Below are 13,690 nucleotides of genomic sequence, written 5' to 3'. Positions count from 1 at the left end.
GGGCAGGAATGGTAATCATATTGGAGTGACGTAGAATTGTGACGATGTAGGGGATTTTGAGATTTGAAAAGGTGGAGGTTTTTGTGAACAAAATGTCACGCAGTACAAGATATAAATCGATGGGAATGTTAGAACCCTTTGCCTCCCTAAAAAGCGACCTACAAGAAGTTCTACACGGTTTCCCCCAAAAACCGCTCTCAAACGCCCTTTTCTGGAGTTTAAAAACGAATTTTGTACGTACACTTTCACATCTCCCCAAATGACTACAGCATATGTGAGAAAGGGGTAGATAAGCCCATAGTAAGCAGCCAAGGTCACTCTGGTATCAGCAAACTTTGACAGGTTTCTAATAACAAATATCCCCGAGCTTAGTTTCCTACAAACGAGCTCAAATTATGATCGTGGAAGCTTAATTTTATTGTCAATCTGAACGCCTAGAAACTTAGCGACTTACCATAATGAAATCTCTTCATCCCCCCAAGTGGAATGGAAATTTGCTCCAAATCCTGAGAACTTCTAGATAGAAAAATGGATCATTTGAGTTTTCTCGTTTATTTACTACGAGCTGGTTATGCTGAAACCACTGGGATATTTTTTGTGCTTCTTCAGAAGCCAGAGTCATGAGGTCCAAGTGGTTTGGGGCTTTCACTGTGAGGGATGTATCGTCTGCAAAAAGACAAATTTTGGCATTGGGACCAGAAATGCAATTTGGGAGGTCAGTCACAAACAAGAGGAACATGATTGGTCCCAGTACTGAAACCCTGCGGGACTCCTCTTATTACCTCACATGGTTTTGACGAGGCTGTTCTTTGACAGCTATAGCTGTCCAAAAAAGGAAGCTGAACTGATTGCGTCCTCCACCACGCAGGTAAGATGAAATCCAACAGTACGATACACCTCTAATGCCAAGTAAGTGAAGTTTTTTTTTTAGCAAAAATTTTATGATTAACCATATCAAAGGCCTTGGTCAAGTCGAAAAACAATCCCATAGCTGAATTGCCCGAGTCCAGAGCCTGTGTCAAAAATGAAATAACAGAGTCAACTGCGTCAGTGGTTGATTTTTCCTTTAATGAAAACCAAACTGACTTGCAGAGAGAACTCCGTTTCTCGCCAGAAAAGACAACAATCTATCCAGAAATATTCTTTCAAATATCTTAGAAAAAAGGTTGTAACCAGCGAAATAGGTCTGAAAGTTTACTACAAACGTTCCTAGCTCCTCTCTTGTAGAGAGGGTGGACTATAGCGTGTTTTTGTGAATTAGGAAATTCACCCACTGAAAAAGATAAATTAATTAAATAAGCAAGTGGGGAAGAAATTAAATCATGGATCTGCCTGAAAAGCTTAGACGATAGTCCATCATTTCCACAAGATGGCTTAGGTTTTAAAGCAAGTATCACACGCGATACTTCTTGCTCTGTGGTGGGGGACAAGAACAACGACTTGGTTACAGATTGTGGTGTAGTAGTTTGTGTTGACTCGCCTTAGGCCATGAGAAATATTTCCACTGGTGTCATGGTATTGACCAATAGTCGAGAAGAAGTTGTTTAAACATATTGGCAACCCTGACAGGATCCCTAACTTCATTGTCCATCAGAATCAAGCAAAGTGGGGGAAAACAGTATTATTTTTTCTGGAAGGCTTGCTGTCATTAATGAGAGTCCAAATGGTTTTTGTCTTATTTGCTGATTCAGAGGATCCTACTCAGGAGTTGATCCGACCGTAGACTTCCTTATTGCACTTTTATAGGAACGCCTTAATTTTCTGTATGCCAATCTGGAGGGATGTGAGGATTCTAGGTCCTTCGTAAAGGAATAGCAAAACTGTAGCTGAAATCCTTGAGTCTTAGAATTTCGGGGAACTCTCCGTGACGATCCTGTTAGAAGAATTAAGAGGGTGTATTCTTTGTTCTTTGTCAGAGGAAAAGTTGCTTCAAAGTAATAAGAAAATTAGATTTGTAAATTCATTAAATCTATCATTGAAGTCCCCTGATTTAAACACACTACTCCATGATTTCATTTTTTAGAAAATGCCTGAATGTTTGGATATTGCGGGACGTTATCCTTCGCGACATTCTAAACTTAGGCAAAGGTATGGTCTTAGCTGGGAGGACGATAACAGCTTCCTGACCATGATGATCTGATAACGCAGTTATCACCACATTGCCTATTTATCAAGCTAGGATCAATGTTAGTAAAGATATTGTCAATTGCAGTTTTTTGAACCCTTAAACTCCCTGGTGTAAGAGGTTATGGTATGTCTTAGACCAAATGTTTTCATGATATGAATGAAATGTCTACTGGATGCCTGATTACTCAATAGATCTATGTTGAAGTCTCCAATAACAACAAGTCTATGACTCCGCCGAACCAACTCTAGCAAGACAGTCACCAAACAAACGGAAGAATTCTCACAGTTATATCCAGGAATTCTGTAGACAGCAATAATTATAATACTCTCACCGTTCCAAAGCTGAACTTTTGCAGCAGATAATTTGACAAGAACTCTCGGAACAAAACTGGGATACATCAACACGTTCACAAACCACATTACTATTTGCCCAGGATACATACTCCACCCTTTTTGCCGAGATTGGCAACAAAAGGCCGACACATTGTTATACTCCAATAGAGAGAAGGACTCGAACTGTATTTCCGATAGATTGTGCTCAGAATAAACAAATTATTTCAGGGTGGTCGCTCTCTAGGTGTATTTCTAGGAGGTCTTTGTTTGTTCGAATCCCACAGATGTTCTGGGTGGAAAATAGTGAGAGCTCCCTTTTTGTAACCGACACCTGTCGCAGAGGGAAAGACTAATGTCATTTTCTCTTGCTCCGTAACCTGTCCCGTTCTAAAAAATTATAATTTGCCTCAGAATTAGTCCATGTTTTCGATTCAAAGTTAGAATTGTACACTATTCGGGTACTAAATATTCGTTCTGCTTTAGAACATTGTTCCATTTTGATGTGTAGGGGCCTGTGCTTTACGCCATTTTGAGGACTTCCTCGAGATCCAAGCCCAGGAGATAAAAGGCCTGATTTTCCCAAAACAGCTCGGTAGGAGCATTGACTATGAGTTCCGCAACCCTTCGCTTCCCGAGCTCGTTAAAATGCAGCCCATGCCTCGTAAAGAATCGCCTTGGGATACACTCGAGTGAAACAAAGTCAGCATGAGCATGTCCTCCCAACCGTAGCAAGAAGATCACGGTTAACACCATTAATGACATCATTTAGATTTGGAGCATCAAATCTCTTGGGAATAGCCAATACAATAACATTGGTGTCCGCCAAACCTCCAGATGCCCGACCGAGAGACACGCAAAAAGCCCATCGCAGTAGGTCAGGGACATTGTTCGTTACCAGCCAAGATGACAACATAATCCTGTTTTGTGAGTTTGCGGCCACTGAGGTTGCTGCCTTCCATTACACATTCAAATTTTTTATACCCGGCAACACTACAGATTCAGTTTTAACTGCAAGGTTTCACCAATAACTTCACTTTACTCACATAAAACGCCGTCCATGTGAGTCACTTAATAGCAAAAACACTTTGAACATCCTTTGGCGGCATATCTACATTATATCAACAGACATTTCCTTGACTCGAAAGCTGGAAGACAACCAACCCGTAGGTGTACATTTAACAAATAGAATGTACATAACTTATAAGTATTGCACAGCTGTACACACAATGTAACTTACTCTTTAAGTTCAAATCCTGGCATTTATTGCAGGTATAAATCATATGCAAAACCATTCTACCTCTCATTATTACTTATTTACATATAATCTTACTTACAATTATAAGGCAATTATAAAGCTATCGAAGCTTAGATAGTTTCATCCTCATGTGCTATCCCATTAGTAAAATCGCCTTCAAACATTAATGGCTTTAAATTTGTCTCTTAATTCTAAACTTGCTTAGTTATATTCATAAAAATATAAGATTTAGGCAGTTAGTGTCAACTAATGCCTCGGTACATGTGTCTACTGTACAAGTAATATGCAGTTATGTTACAATTAAGGCCATCTTTGAGGCACTGGAGGAGACCATCTACCAGTTGAGAAGACAGCTGAGACTGAAGGAAACAGAGATCATGAACATGAGGATGTCTGTCACAGGAGCCCAGGAGAAGGCTGTTACCATCTCTCAAACACTTAAGTAAGATTTAGTATTCCACCAACGGTAACTGCTGTAAAAATTAACATTTTTCAACCTAGTACAATTGAAGTACACTGGTTTCACTATTGTTTGGGTTTCCCCTGTTTCCATTAAGTGAACAAAGTAAAGAATGAGGAATAGCAGTTAGAATATTACTTTAATTTGCTTGCTTGAAAATAAATTTAACAGTTTTAACCCTTTCCGAGCCAATGACGTTACTAGACGTCATGCCTAAACTAGCGCTAAAAGCCAACGACGTCCACTGACGCAAAATACATTTTTTTAAAAATATACTATTTTATAGCATTTCTTGGTTACAAAATTAGTAAAAACTGTTAAACAAGAGGCAACCGTTTGTGTCTATTTTGAAGGTCACGGCTCTCGTTTGAGCGACAAAATGGTGGGCGGCCGGTTGTTCATAGTCACCCGCCGAGCCAACGACGTCTACTCACGCGCGCTCAGTCTGCCTGTAGCCTTCCGTAAGGTAGATGTTTATTCGCCCTTCCATTTTCGATCCGCGTATTTATCTATTCAATTTTGATGTTAATCAATATTTTTAATCAATGTACAGTGTAGTTTATGTATTATTATCGTGATGTGGGGCTTTATTGTGCACAAGACGTGCGCGTCGAAGCCTGCCTTGCATTCTGACCTGTGTTTTTGAGATGTACCACACACAACAAACCTACGCCTAAGGATCACATATATGAAGCTCATTTTCAATAAGTATCATTTATAAATTTTCTCATGTTATAACATTGTAAAATGTAGTGTGTTCTTTATTTTATACTTGGAAAATTGAAATTTTTTGTAGTTTCATTGCTTTTATTTAATTTGTATATATACATTTTTACTATATTCTTTATATTTTCTCTTAATAAAAATTACTATATGCTTGTTTTTTGTAAAATATTACAATAATTGTGTTCAACTATTGTTAATTTTATATATGAACACATAGAATGTTGAAATTAAATTTTTCAGTGAAATTATGATTTTACCATTTTTTGGCTGTAAATTAACAATAGTGAAAAAAATATTTTGTTGTTTTTCTTACCTCTTATGTTATAAGAATTAAAAAAAAAATTGGTTTTGGTATTTGGGAATTTTTTTATTTTTAAGGTGTATGGCTCTTTGGAGGATCTTTGGTTATTTATTTGTGGCTCGCTAAGGGTTAAAGGCAATTCTTATATTACTATAAACTTAATCAGCCAATAACTAATACTCTGTTATTCTTTAGATCAGTTACTAGTTTTCATATTTTTATATTATTTGGCATTGTCAAGTATTTTTCAAAAACTGTATACATTTTATAAAAACTGTAGAATTTATTGATTTATTTATGGATATATTTATTTTTGTGGTACTTTATTGTTGCCATAAAATAATAGCATTCCTTTTACATTTTGAAAGGTTTACAAAATGCTATGTTAAATTTATAAAACTCAGAATAGGGCTCAAACACATACCATCTGTTTTTTATGAGGTACTAAATTTTTCTACGTCAGAACTATATTCACAGAAGTGATTTGGTGTAAGCTATGTACTTATTTTCAAAAATGTTAGTTAAAATGTTTTAAATACTGTTATTTGCTTTTTTTACAACATTTACCTTTATTAAACCTTCTATTAGTTGTGAATATTTTGTTAATGAAGATGTTCGTCCAAGACAAGGACTACTTAAGTATCTCACTGTGAATGAAGGAACATTCAATAAGACATTCTTGGCCTATTAACAAACTGCTTACAGTCATATGAGTTAGTATTGTACTATGTAGTCTATCTGCATTTTCTCTGTATAGTGTAGGCAATATGTGAAGAAACATAACACAACATTTTGATGACTGCTAGCTGCTTATTCTTTCAAACACAAGACTTAAACATCAGGTTGAGCATGAATTAAATTAAAAAAAAAAAATTTAACTTGAATATGGAACTAAACTTGTTGAAATTGGAATAACTATCAGCACTGTACACTTCTTTGTAAAAAAGTAAATCTGTAATTTAGAAAAAAACAATAATAATAATAACAAATAGTAATATATAATATGTTAGCTCTGACTAAATAGGCATTTTTTTGAAATAAATATGTTTTAAATTTCCTTTTGTGCTGTGTGTATCTTTTTAAGATTATCCTGGATATAATATGAAATTCTGTACATTATTGAAACTAATATTAATACTGATATAAATTTTGTGACATCAATTTTGTTGTGGAAATACAGTACCAGCTAACCAAATTATTTTTATTTTCCAGGGAAGTTGCTTGCTGTGATAACTGTAAAGACAAGGTGCAAAATATAAGTGAGGACCTCCAGAGAGTATTGTGCTTACAATTTTCGAATCTATGTTCTTGATCGAATGCCCAACACATTTGTTACCAGTTTTTGTGCATCAGTTGGAATATTCTGCTTTAGTCATGCAAAGTGTAGCAGTGTGATAACAATACACGTTGAATACAATATTTTTATAACATAAATATAACTTTTTATATTTTTTTATGAAACAGTTGCAGATACTGTCTTGATTTTTTTTAATCGAATAAGACTGTTTATATATTTGTGGATAATATGAAGTCATATTTTCATCACTTTGTAGCATTGTTATATAGTTATTTCTGAAGGCACTCTTTATCATGTATTTTTAGTTACCAATCAAAAGGACTAATATTGTGGTCATTTACTGGTTTCTGTTGTCCACTGTATTAATGTTTTATATTAATAAAGCAAAGAATGTTATATTATTAAATTGTTGTGTAATGCAGATTGAATAAATTGATTAAATTTTAACTACTTAACTTAAAAACCTAAAAAATTTAAGTAGGACTTTTCTAGTGTGACATCACTATATTTGTGTATAGCCTATATTGTGTAAAACTTCATAAAATTTTGTTTAAAAATGAAATAAGTATAGATTAAATATTTTTAAATGCTGTAACAAGTAGTACCTGTAATTTATTTACTGACTGACATATAGTATTACTTGTGAGCATAACATGGTAAGAGTCAGTTCACATTCCTCTAATTTTTCCATTTTCATTCTGATACTTTTCAACATACACATCTTATTTATTGTTAATTTATAATTGTACCATTTATTCTTTAATGTTTAACAGCGCAGTTCTATTATAACTTCAAGTTCCTTTAATTATTTATCCTTCTGTACATTTCTTGTCCATTTTGTTGTCATTTATATGTAATTAATGATAAATGCAATAATATTGTTAGCCTTGCACTGATGATATTCTTATAGATAATTAACTTTTGTTAACTTCTCTTATTTTGTAAATTAAACATAATATTTGTAGTTATATTGCAGATTTAAATAGAAAGGAGGTTGTGTTTTTGTACACCATAGAAGTTGTGCATATAAAACTTAATATTTTATAGCTTACCAGCTTATTTATTATACTGTGTTTGTGTAATTTGTAATTAAGTTTTATATTTTTAAATATACTTGTACATTTTCTATTTACCTGGTGAGTTGGCCCATGTCGGGTTGTTGATTGAGGACCAGTTTGGATCCTCCGTTGAGTACTCAGGTACTTTTCCTTGCATGATTCCTTGTAATTAGCTGTGTAAAGATAAACTATTCTTTATTTGCAGGGTTTTAAAGAATGTGTAGCTCTAAATTTGAAATAATATGAATCAATAAACATTTATTGCTAATATCTGATTAATCAGTCATTGTATCACTGAAAATCTCCAACTTCTGGTTTATTGGATCATCATTATTTACTCTTTTCTATAATTATTGAAAATTAATGAAATTTGATAATATTTCTCTCAAGATATTTTTTGTTATGGATTTTTATTCAGATTTTACTTAATACTTCTTCTTTTGGAATTCTGTTTTTATCAGCCAATCACACTATAACTCCTTAAATTCTTTCCATGTCAGGCTGTTGTTTATTTGTTTAAGGTATTATTTATCACCTTCTTATCTACTTAATGAATTAGAACTTTAGTCCATAAGAAGTATAGTAATACTTTATACTGTACATAATTAATCAAATCGTTATTTAGATGTTTTGTTATCACTTTAGATGTACACGTTCTTGTTAATTAAATTGAATTATTTTATTATTAATGAATTCATATCAAATTAGTTATAGTATTTAGTTGCTGCTTTAATATGTTTAGTTTTAAACTTATCTATGTTGAAACGTACAGCTCCGAACGCTACTATTTAATATACTGACAGAAAAACAAATTAATTTTAAAATGAAATAATTATGTTAGCAATCTGTCGAGGAATATGTATACGTTAATATTTTAAAATAAAAACATTTATATGATATTTGTTGATTTACAGTCTTTATTGAATCAATTTGTTACTTTTTTATGAGATTTAAGGGATGTATACTATTTGAATAAGTTAAACTTTCAAGAATTGATCAGTTAAAAAAATGAATATGTTGCCAATTAAGGGATCACTTTAAACCATAGACAATTAACACAGTAAACAATAATAATAAATCATTCTACACATACTTTATCTTATTTTTCTGATACGAAAGTTTGTATCTTATAAAAAAAGAATAAAGTATAGTGACAGGTTAATGAACCTTTCAAATATATGCCAACTTTAGACTAAATTCAACTTTAGACCCAAACCATTTTTCTTTGGTCTGTGCTGTCAGAATAGGATATAATTCAGGAAATTTGATTAAAATGTAAAGAATTTTGTAATGACCACATTTCTTTTTACTTATAATTGATAACATCTTGTCTCTACATTAAAAATATATGCGACTTGGTATGTGATTACATTTTTGTTTCTGTATTACCTCACATGAAATATTCGTCAAAAAATTAAGAGTTGTGATTGAATGTAATTTTTTTAAAGTGTGGTATTTATAAAAATACTCAAAGTTTAATTATACTTAGAGAATATTTCATTTGCATGCTTGTGCAATATGTTATATGAAACCTCTCAGGAGTAAATTTCCTAGGAATAAAAGTAAGAACCCTCATATGAACATGGGTTCTCAAATACCTTCATTTTCAACTGCTAATCTACAAAGTAATCTGTAAAAATATTTTTTTACTCTAGAGTTGGCTTTCATTTTAGCCATAAATGGCACAGCTTTTTTAACCCCTTATGCAGTTAAAAAAATGAACTGCAAAATCAGTTAATACACAAACATAGTGTTACATATCATTTTATTCAAAATAGAATGGGCTAAAGAAAGAAAAATGTGGTTTAACTTTAAACTTATGGATGATGGTCCTAAGTTAAAACTTATTTTGTAAATAAATTTTTATTTTTTTATGAAATGTTTGATCTAAAAATTCGTTTTTTATGTTCTACAGCTCATAGAAATGTATAAACACCTTCAATTTAAAAATCCAAAATATCTGGATAGGTATGCTGATCAAGAAAATGTCTATTTATAATACAGAACGAAAACAATGTAAAATAAAACAAATCAGAATCTTGCTGACTCAAACAGCAACATTTGTAAAGATTGCATGTCGCATCAGAAATCTTTAGTTTTTAGTGGCCAGTAAAATATTATGGAGTGTTATATGTATAAAAGTGGGTACATTAAAAGAAAGCTCAGAATCTGCCAAAAATATGATGTAACTTATAGTACGATTTTAATAAAGAATGTTCGAAAGATGATGCAATTAGCAGGTGATGTATAATGCGTCATAAGTTACTATTCTGCCAGTTCACGGTGGAAAAATGCATTGTAAATTACGACTTTGCCAGTCCCAGGGTTAATTATAGCGACTAAAATAACACAAGACTATATAAAACTTGATATCTGGGAAGGCTAATAAAGATATGTATCCCTATCACATCTGGAATACTTTTTAAAAATTGGTTCTGGAAAACCATTCATTTTAATTCTATTAAAAAAGTTATAACTATTAAGACAATTCATTATGCAAATAAAAAATGTGTTTTAAAATTTTTACTGTTGAACTGTATGTAGAAATTGAGCTTTTAGATGAAAACTCCTTCTTGGTAAAGTGCTGATAAACTACTTAATAAAATTATTATTTTGGGTTGTCTTTCAATGCTTTTTACTCTGAAAGACATCTACAATGTTTGTAGATCTGTATAGTAAGTCAAATTTGCCTCCAGAATATTATATATATTACATAAATCTCCTATGGTATTCTTGTAGAAGTATGATACATGAGTTTAGAAATAACCTGTGATGGTTTCTAAGCTAGCGGATGTAACACAAATCAACCAACCGATTCCTTATATGAAAGAAATAATTATTGGAAAATCACTGTGTTTGTATTTTGGCCATATTTTATAAATTGATCATGATAATTAAAAAAATAAAATTTGTTATTTAGATATCACATAGTATAACCTTTCATTGTTATCGTAAAATGTGATCTCATGTTTATTTACCTTATTTTTATAATACGAATATACACTATATTTTTGTATACGTGATTTGCAGATGTTTTGTGTTCTGTTAACTTGAATTTCGTTTGCCATTTATTGTTATTGGAGATTTGGAGGTCCAATTAAAAATTTATATTACGATACGAAGTACAATCTACCCTAGCACTGCTAGACAAACAATTGACATTCAGTTGTTGGACAACCCAGTTGTTTCAAGCTGGCGGAATTGCTATGTAATATACTCCAGTAGCACAACTTAGGATATATAATGTTGATTATGTATTATAACTAGTATTTGTATATGGTTTTTACTGAGGAATGTTTTTAAACAATATAAAAACCTTTACTAAATTAAATTCCTTGTTGTTGCTTATAACAGTTGTATGTGCAATATTGTATTGTTTGAATTTGAAAAATAAAGTGATTTTCCAAGCGTGTGTTTTTATATATACATTAATATTGTAGACAATTCACTGTAAGGACCTAAGAGTCAGCTCTACTGGTGGCCATATTGATTTTAAATTCACTAGAACAATGTTAAATCTTAAACACTTTTATTGTAATTTTAATCCTTTAATTAATAGGAGGTGTCTCTTTTAAACATATAATAAATATGCATTTAAACACTTAAAAAATATTTTTATTGTTTATTCTGAAAATAAATCTCTAATTTTTTTGTTTTCTTAAAAGTTCTTTATAATTTATATATATATTCAGAAGGTATTGCTACGGTCCCCACGTTTCTGTGCCATTCTGCTACGTTCCAGGTCCCAAGTTGTCTGTGCGATTTTGCTACGTTCCAGGCCCCCGTTTGTTGTCCCAATTTTCTCACAATCGGTATTCAAAGTGTGCTGCCCCTCATTGGTTATGCGACTTTCTTCGTGTTGGCTAACCCATATTATTCCAAGTTGATATTTAAATAACGATCAAACTTCAATGTCTGTGGTGTTGTTGAAAGTGTAGTTTGTATTAATGAAAGTAGGCTACACGTTATATATATCACTAGCACTGGGTCTATATTATCTCAGGTTTTTTAAGTAGGTTGAATAATGGTTCAAACTTAGTATTACTCTATTGAAAGTTCTGATCAATATGATTGTTTATATCATAATAAAGTTCACAAAATATTCACTGTTCTTATCAATCACTTTGAATCAAATAAGTTTTGAAAGTAATATTCTTTAATTTAAAGCTTATTATCTTACTTACCACATTTATTTGTAGATGGGATACTCAATGAAAGACAAAGCAAATGACTTTGACGTCAATTTATTTTATATTATACTGTCTAATTCTACTCACTTTGCTTTGATTTTTGTTCACTAACACAACATCCCATCCCTAATTACAACTTCAATGCACTATTGTACAGTTTCAAATTTCATCACTATTGGTCTAGGAGGATCTATACGAGTAGACGTCCTTACTGCTTCAAGTCCAGACAGAGAAGAAGGATTCTCCGTATAAAACTACGCATACCAGTTCGCACAATGTTCATCCCCTCTCCCGTTCAAATCAGCGTCTTCACGATTGAATATAATTTGATTCTTTTCTTATAATTGTCGAAATTTATGACGTTCACTATAATTGATCAATTGAAGTCTTTCTATTTTCTTTTATTATTTTTCTAAAGCTTTTTTATTAAAATTTTTAGCAACATGTGCTTTCTGACGTCATCAATACGAAAGTCATTTTATCCCACAAATGGCTTTTCTGCGTAATTTTATTTAGTACTTTTGTAAAACACGAATTTTGGTTATGTGTAACTCATTTTAATTAATTAAATTTGTTCCCGTATAAAGTTTAATATATTTCTCCGTTATTAATTAAATAAATCTCAATTCCGACAACATGTAATTCACTGACGTCACAGTTTGCCGATTCACTGACGTCACAGTTTGCCGATTCACTGACGTCACAGTCTGCCAATTCCCCGCGAATATTCAAATGTCGTAATTTGACCTGTCACAGTATAAACGGAAAAGCTAAAGTGCATTTTGTTGTATTTTTCTAATATCCTTAAATGAGACATCCTCCATTACTCTGTAACCAAAAATAAAAGTTTAAAAATGATTGCGGCTTAACATATGTTACTGAGTAAAACTCAAGATCGTTTCCCCACACCTGATTCTTTTATCTCTTAAACAATAAAATAAAAAAAGTTTGAGGTATTTTCCTGAATGACTAACAAAGAATATGGCTAACAATATTAAATATATTGAAAAATCATTTAGATGTGTATTAAGTATACTTTTAATATGAGACATTTCCCATTACTCTACAAAATAAAGATGGCTACTAGTACAGCCTACTCTAAAACCAAATAAAACTTGAATTACTTTGAAGTACTGTGACATACTTATTCTTTACTTGTTTTAAAACATTTCATGGTCATACAAATATCTGGCTACTATTTCTAATTCTCAGGTCTGTGCTCTTAACTGTGTACTGATCATAACATTTAAATAATTGTGTAAAATGATGGTAAACTTTGATTTATTGTAATATTTTAAAAAAAAAAGGTTGGCTTGTTATAGGCAAAATTCTTAATAGTATTCTTGAAGCAAGTTGAATTGATTCAGCACAATGTTGATTGGTGTCATCCTGTGGTGCCCTGCTAATAGAAGTCGTGGGAACAAGACAATTCAGAGCTTCCTGCAGATGACTAATTTGACATGATGTTGTTACTGAATTCAAATTTATTGGTATAATCTATTACTAAAAAAGTGAAATCAGTTAATATGAAAACTCAACTATAGCTAATTGATGGTTTGTAGTTTTTGTACACCTTTAACATGACTCACTATAGGTTTTAGATTCAAAGTGTAACAATGTTATCGAAGTATAAAACCTTGGGCTCATAACAATTAGTTTGTCCAGGTTACTAACAGCTTTAACTCTTACTGCAGCACTATACTGAATGATCTTAAGTAGTCCAATACATCAGAATGTGCACTAGGATATCTGCTGCAGTCAACGTGTTAATGGCTAAAAAATCCATTATTGGATTATTGCTTAATATAAATTCATTACATTATATTAAATTAAATAGGAAGGATGAACTTTAAGGAAATATAGCTTTTATGTATAAGAAACTATATATTACATGTGGAAACAATATGAAAATAGGAGGAATTGAAAAATTGCGACTGTTTTTA

At 32.0% G+C, this 13,690-nt stretch overlaps 1 protein-coding gene across 2 annotated transcripts in view; it reads left to right on the top strand.

The window, feature by feature from the left end:
- The window catches only part of LOC124366303 (sorting nexin-16), a 31,881-nt gene extending 20,916 nt beyond the window's left edge, over positions 1-10,965 (top strand). For both annotated transcript variants that reach the window (XM_046822746.1, XM_046822753.1), the window contains exons 6-7: positions 4,021-4,157; positions 6,415-10,965. In XM_046822746.1, the coding sequence (XP_046678702.1) occupies positions 4,021-4,157; positions 6,415-6,514 (237 nt within the window). In that variant the 3' untranslated portion in view covers positions 6,515-10,965. The remainder of the gene's footprint in view (positions 1-4,020; positions 4,158-6,414) is intronic.
- Positions 10,966-13,690: the final 2,725 nt, after the last annotated feature.

The sequence above is a fragment of the Homalodisca vitripennis genome, chromosome 1, assembly GCF_021130785.1.
Source record: "Homalodisca vitripennis isolate AUS2020 chromosome 1, UT_GWSS_2.1, whole genome shotgun sequence".
Taxonomy (NCBI): domain Eukaryota; kingdom Metazoa; phylum Arthropoda; class Insecta; order Hemiptera; family Cicadellidae; genus Homalodisca; species Homalodisca vitripennis.
The sequence above is the reverse complement of the archived record's forward strand: the minus strand, read 5'-3'. Positions and strand labels throughout refer to the sequence as shown.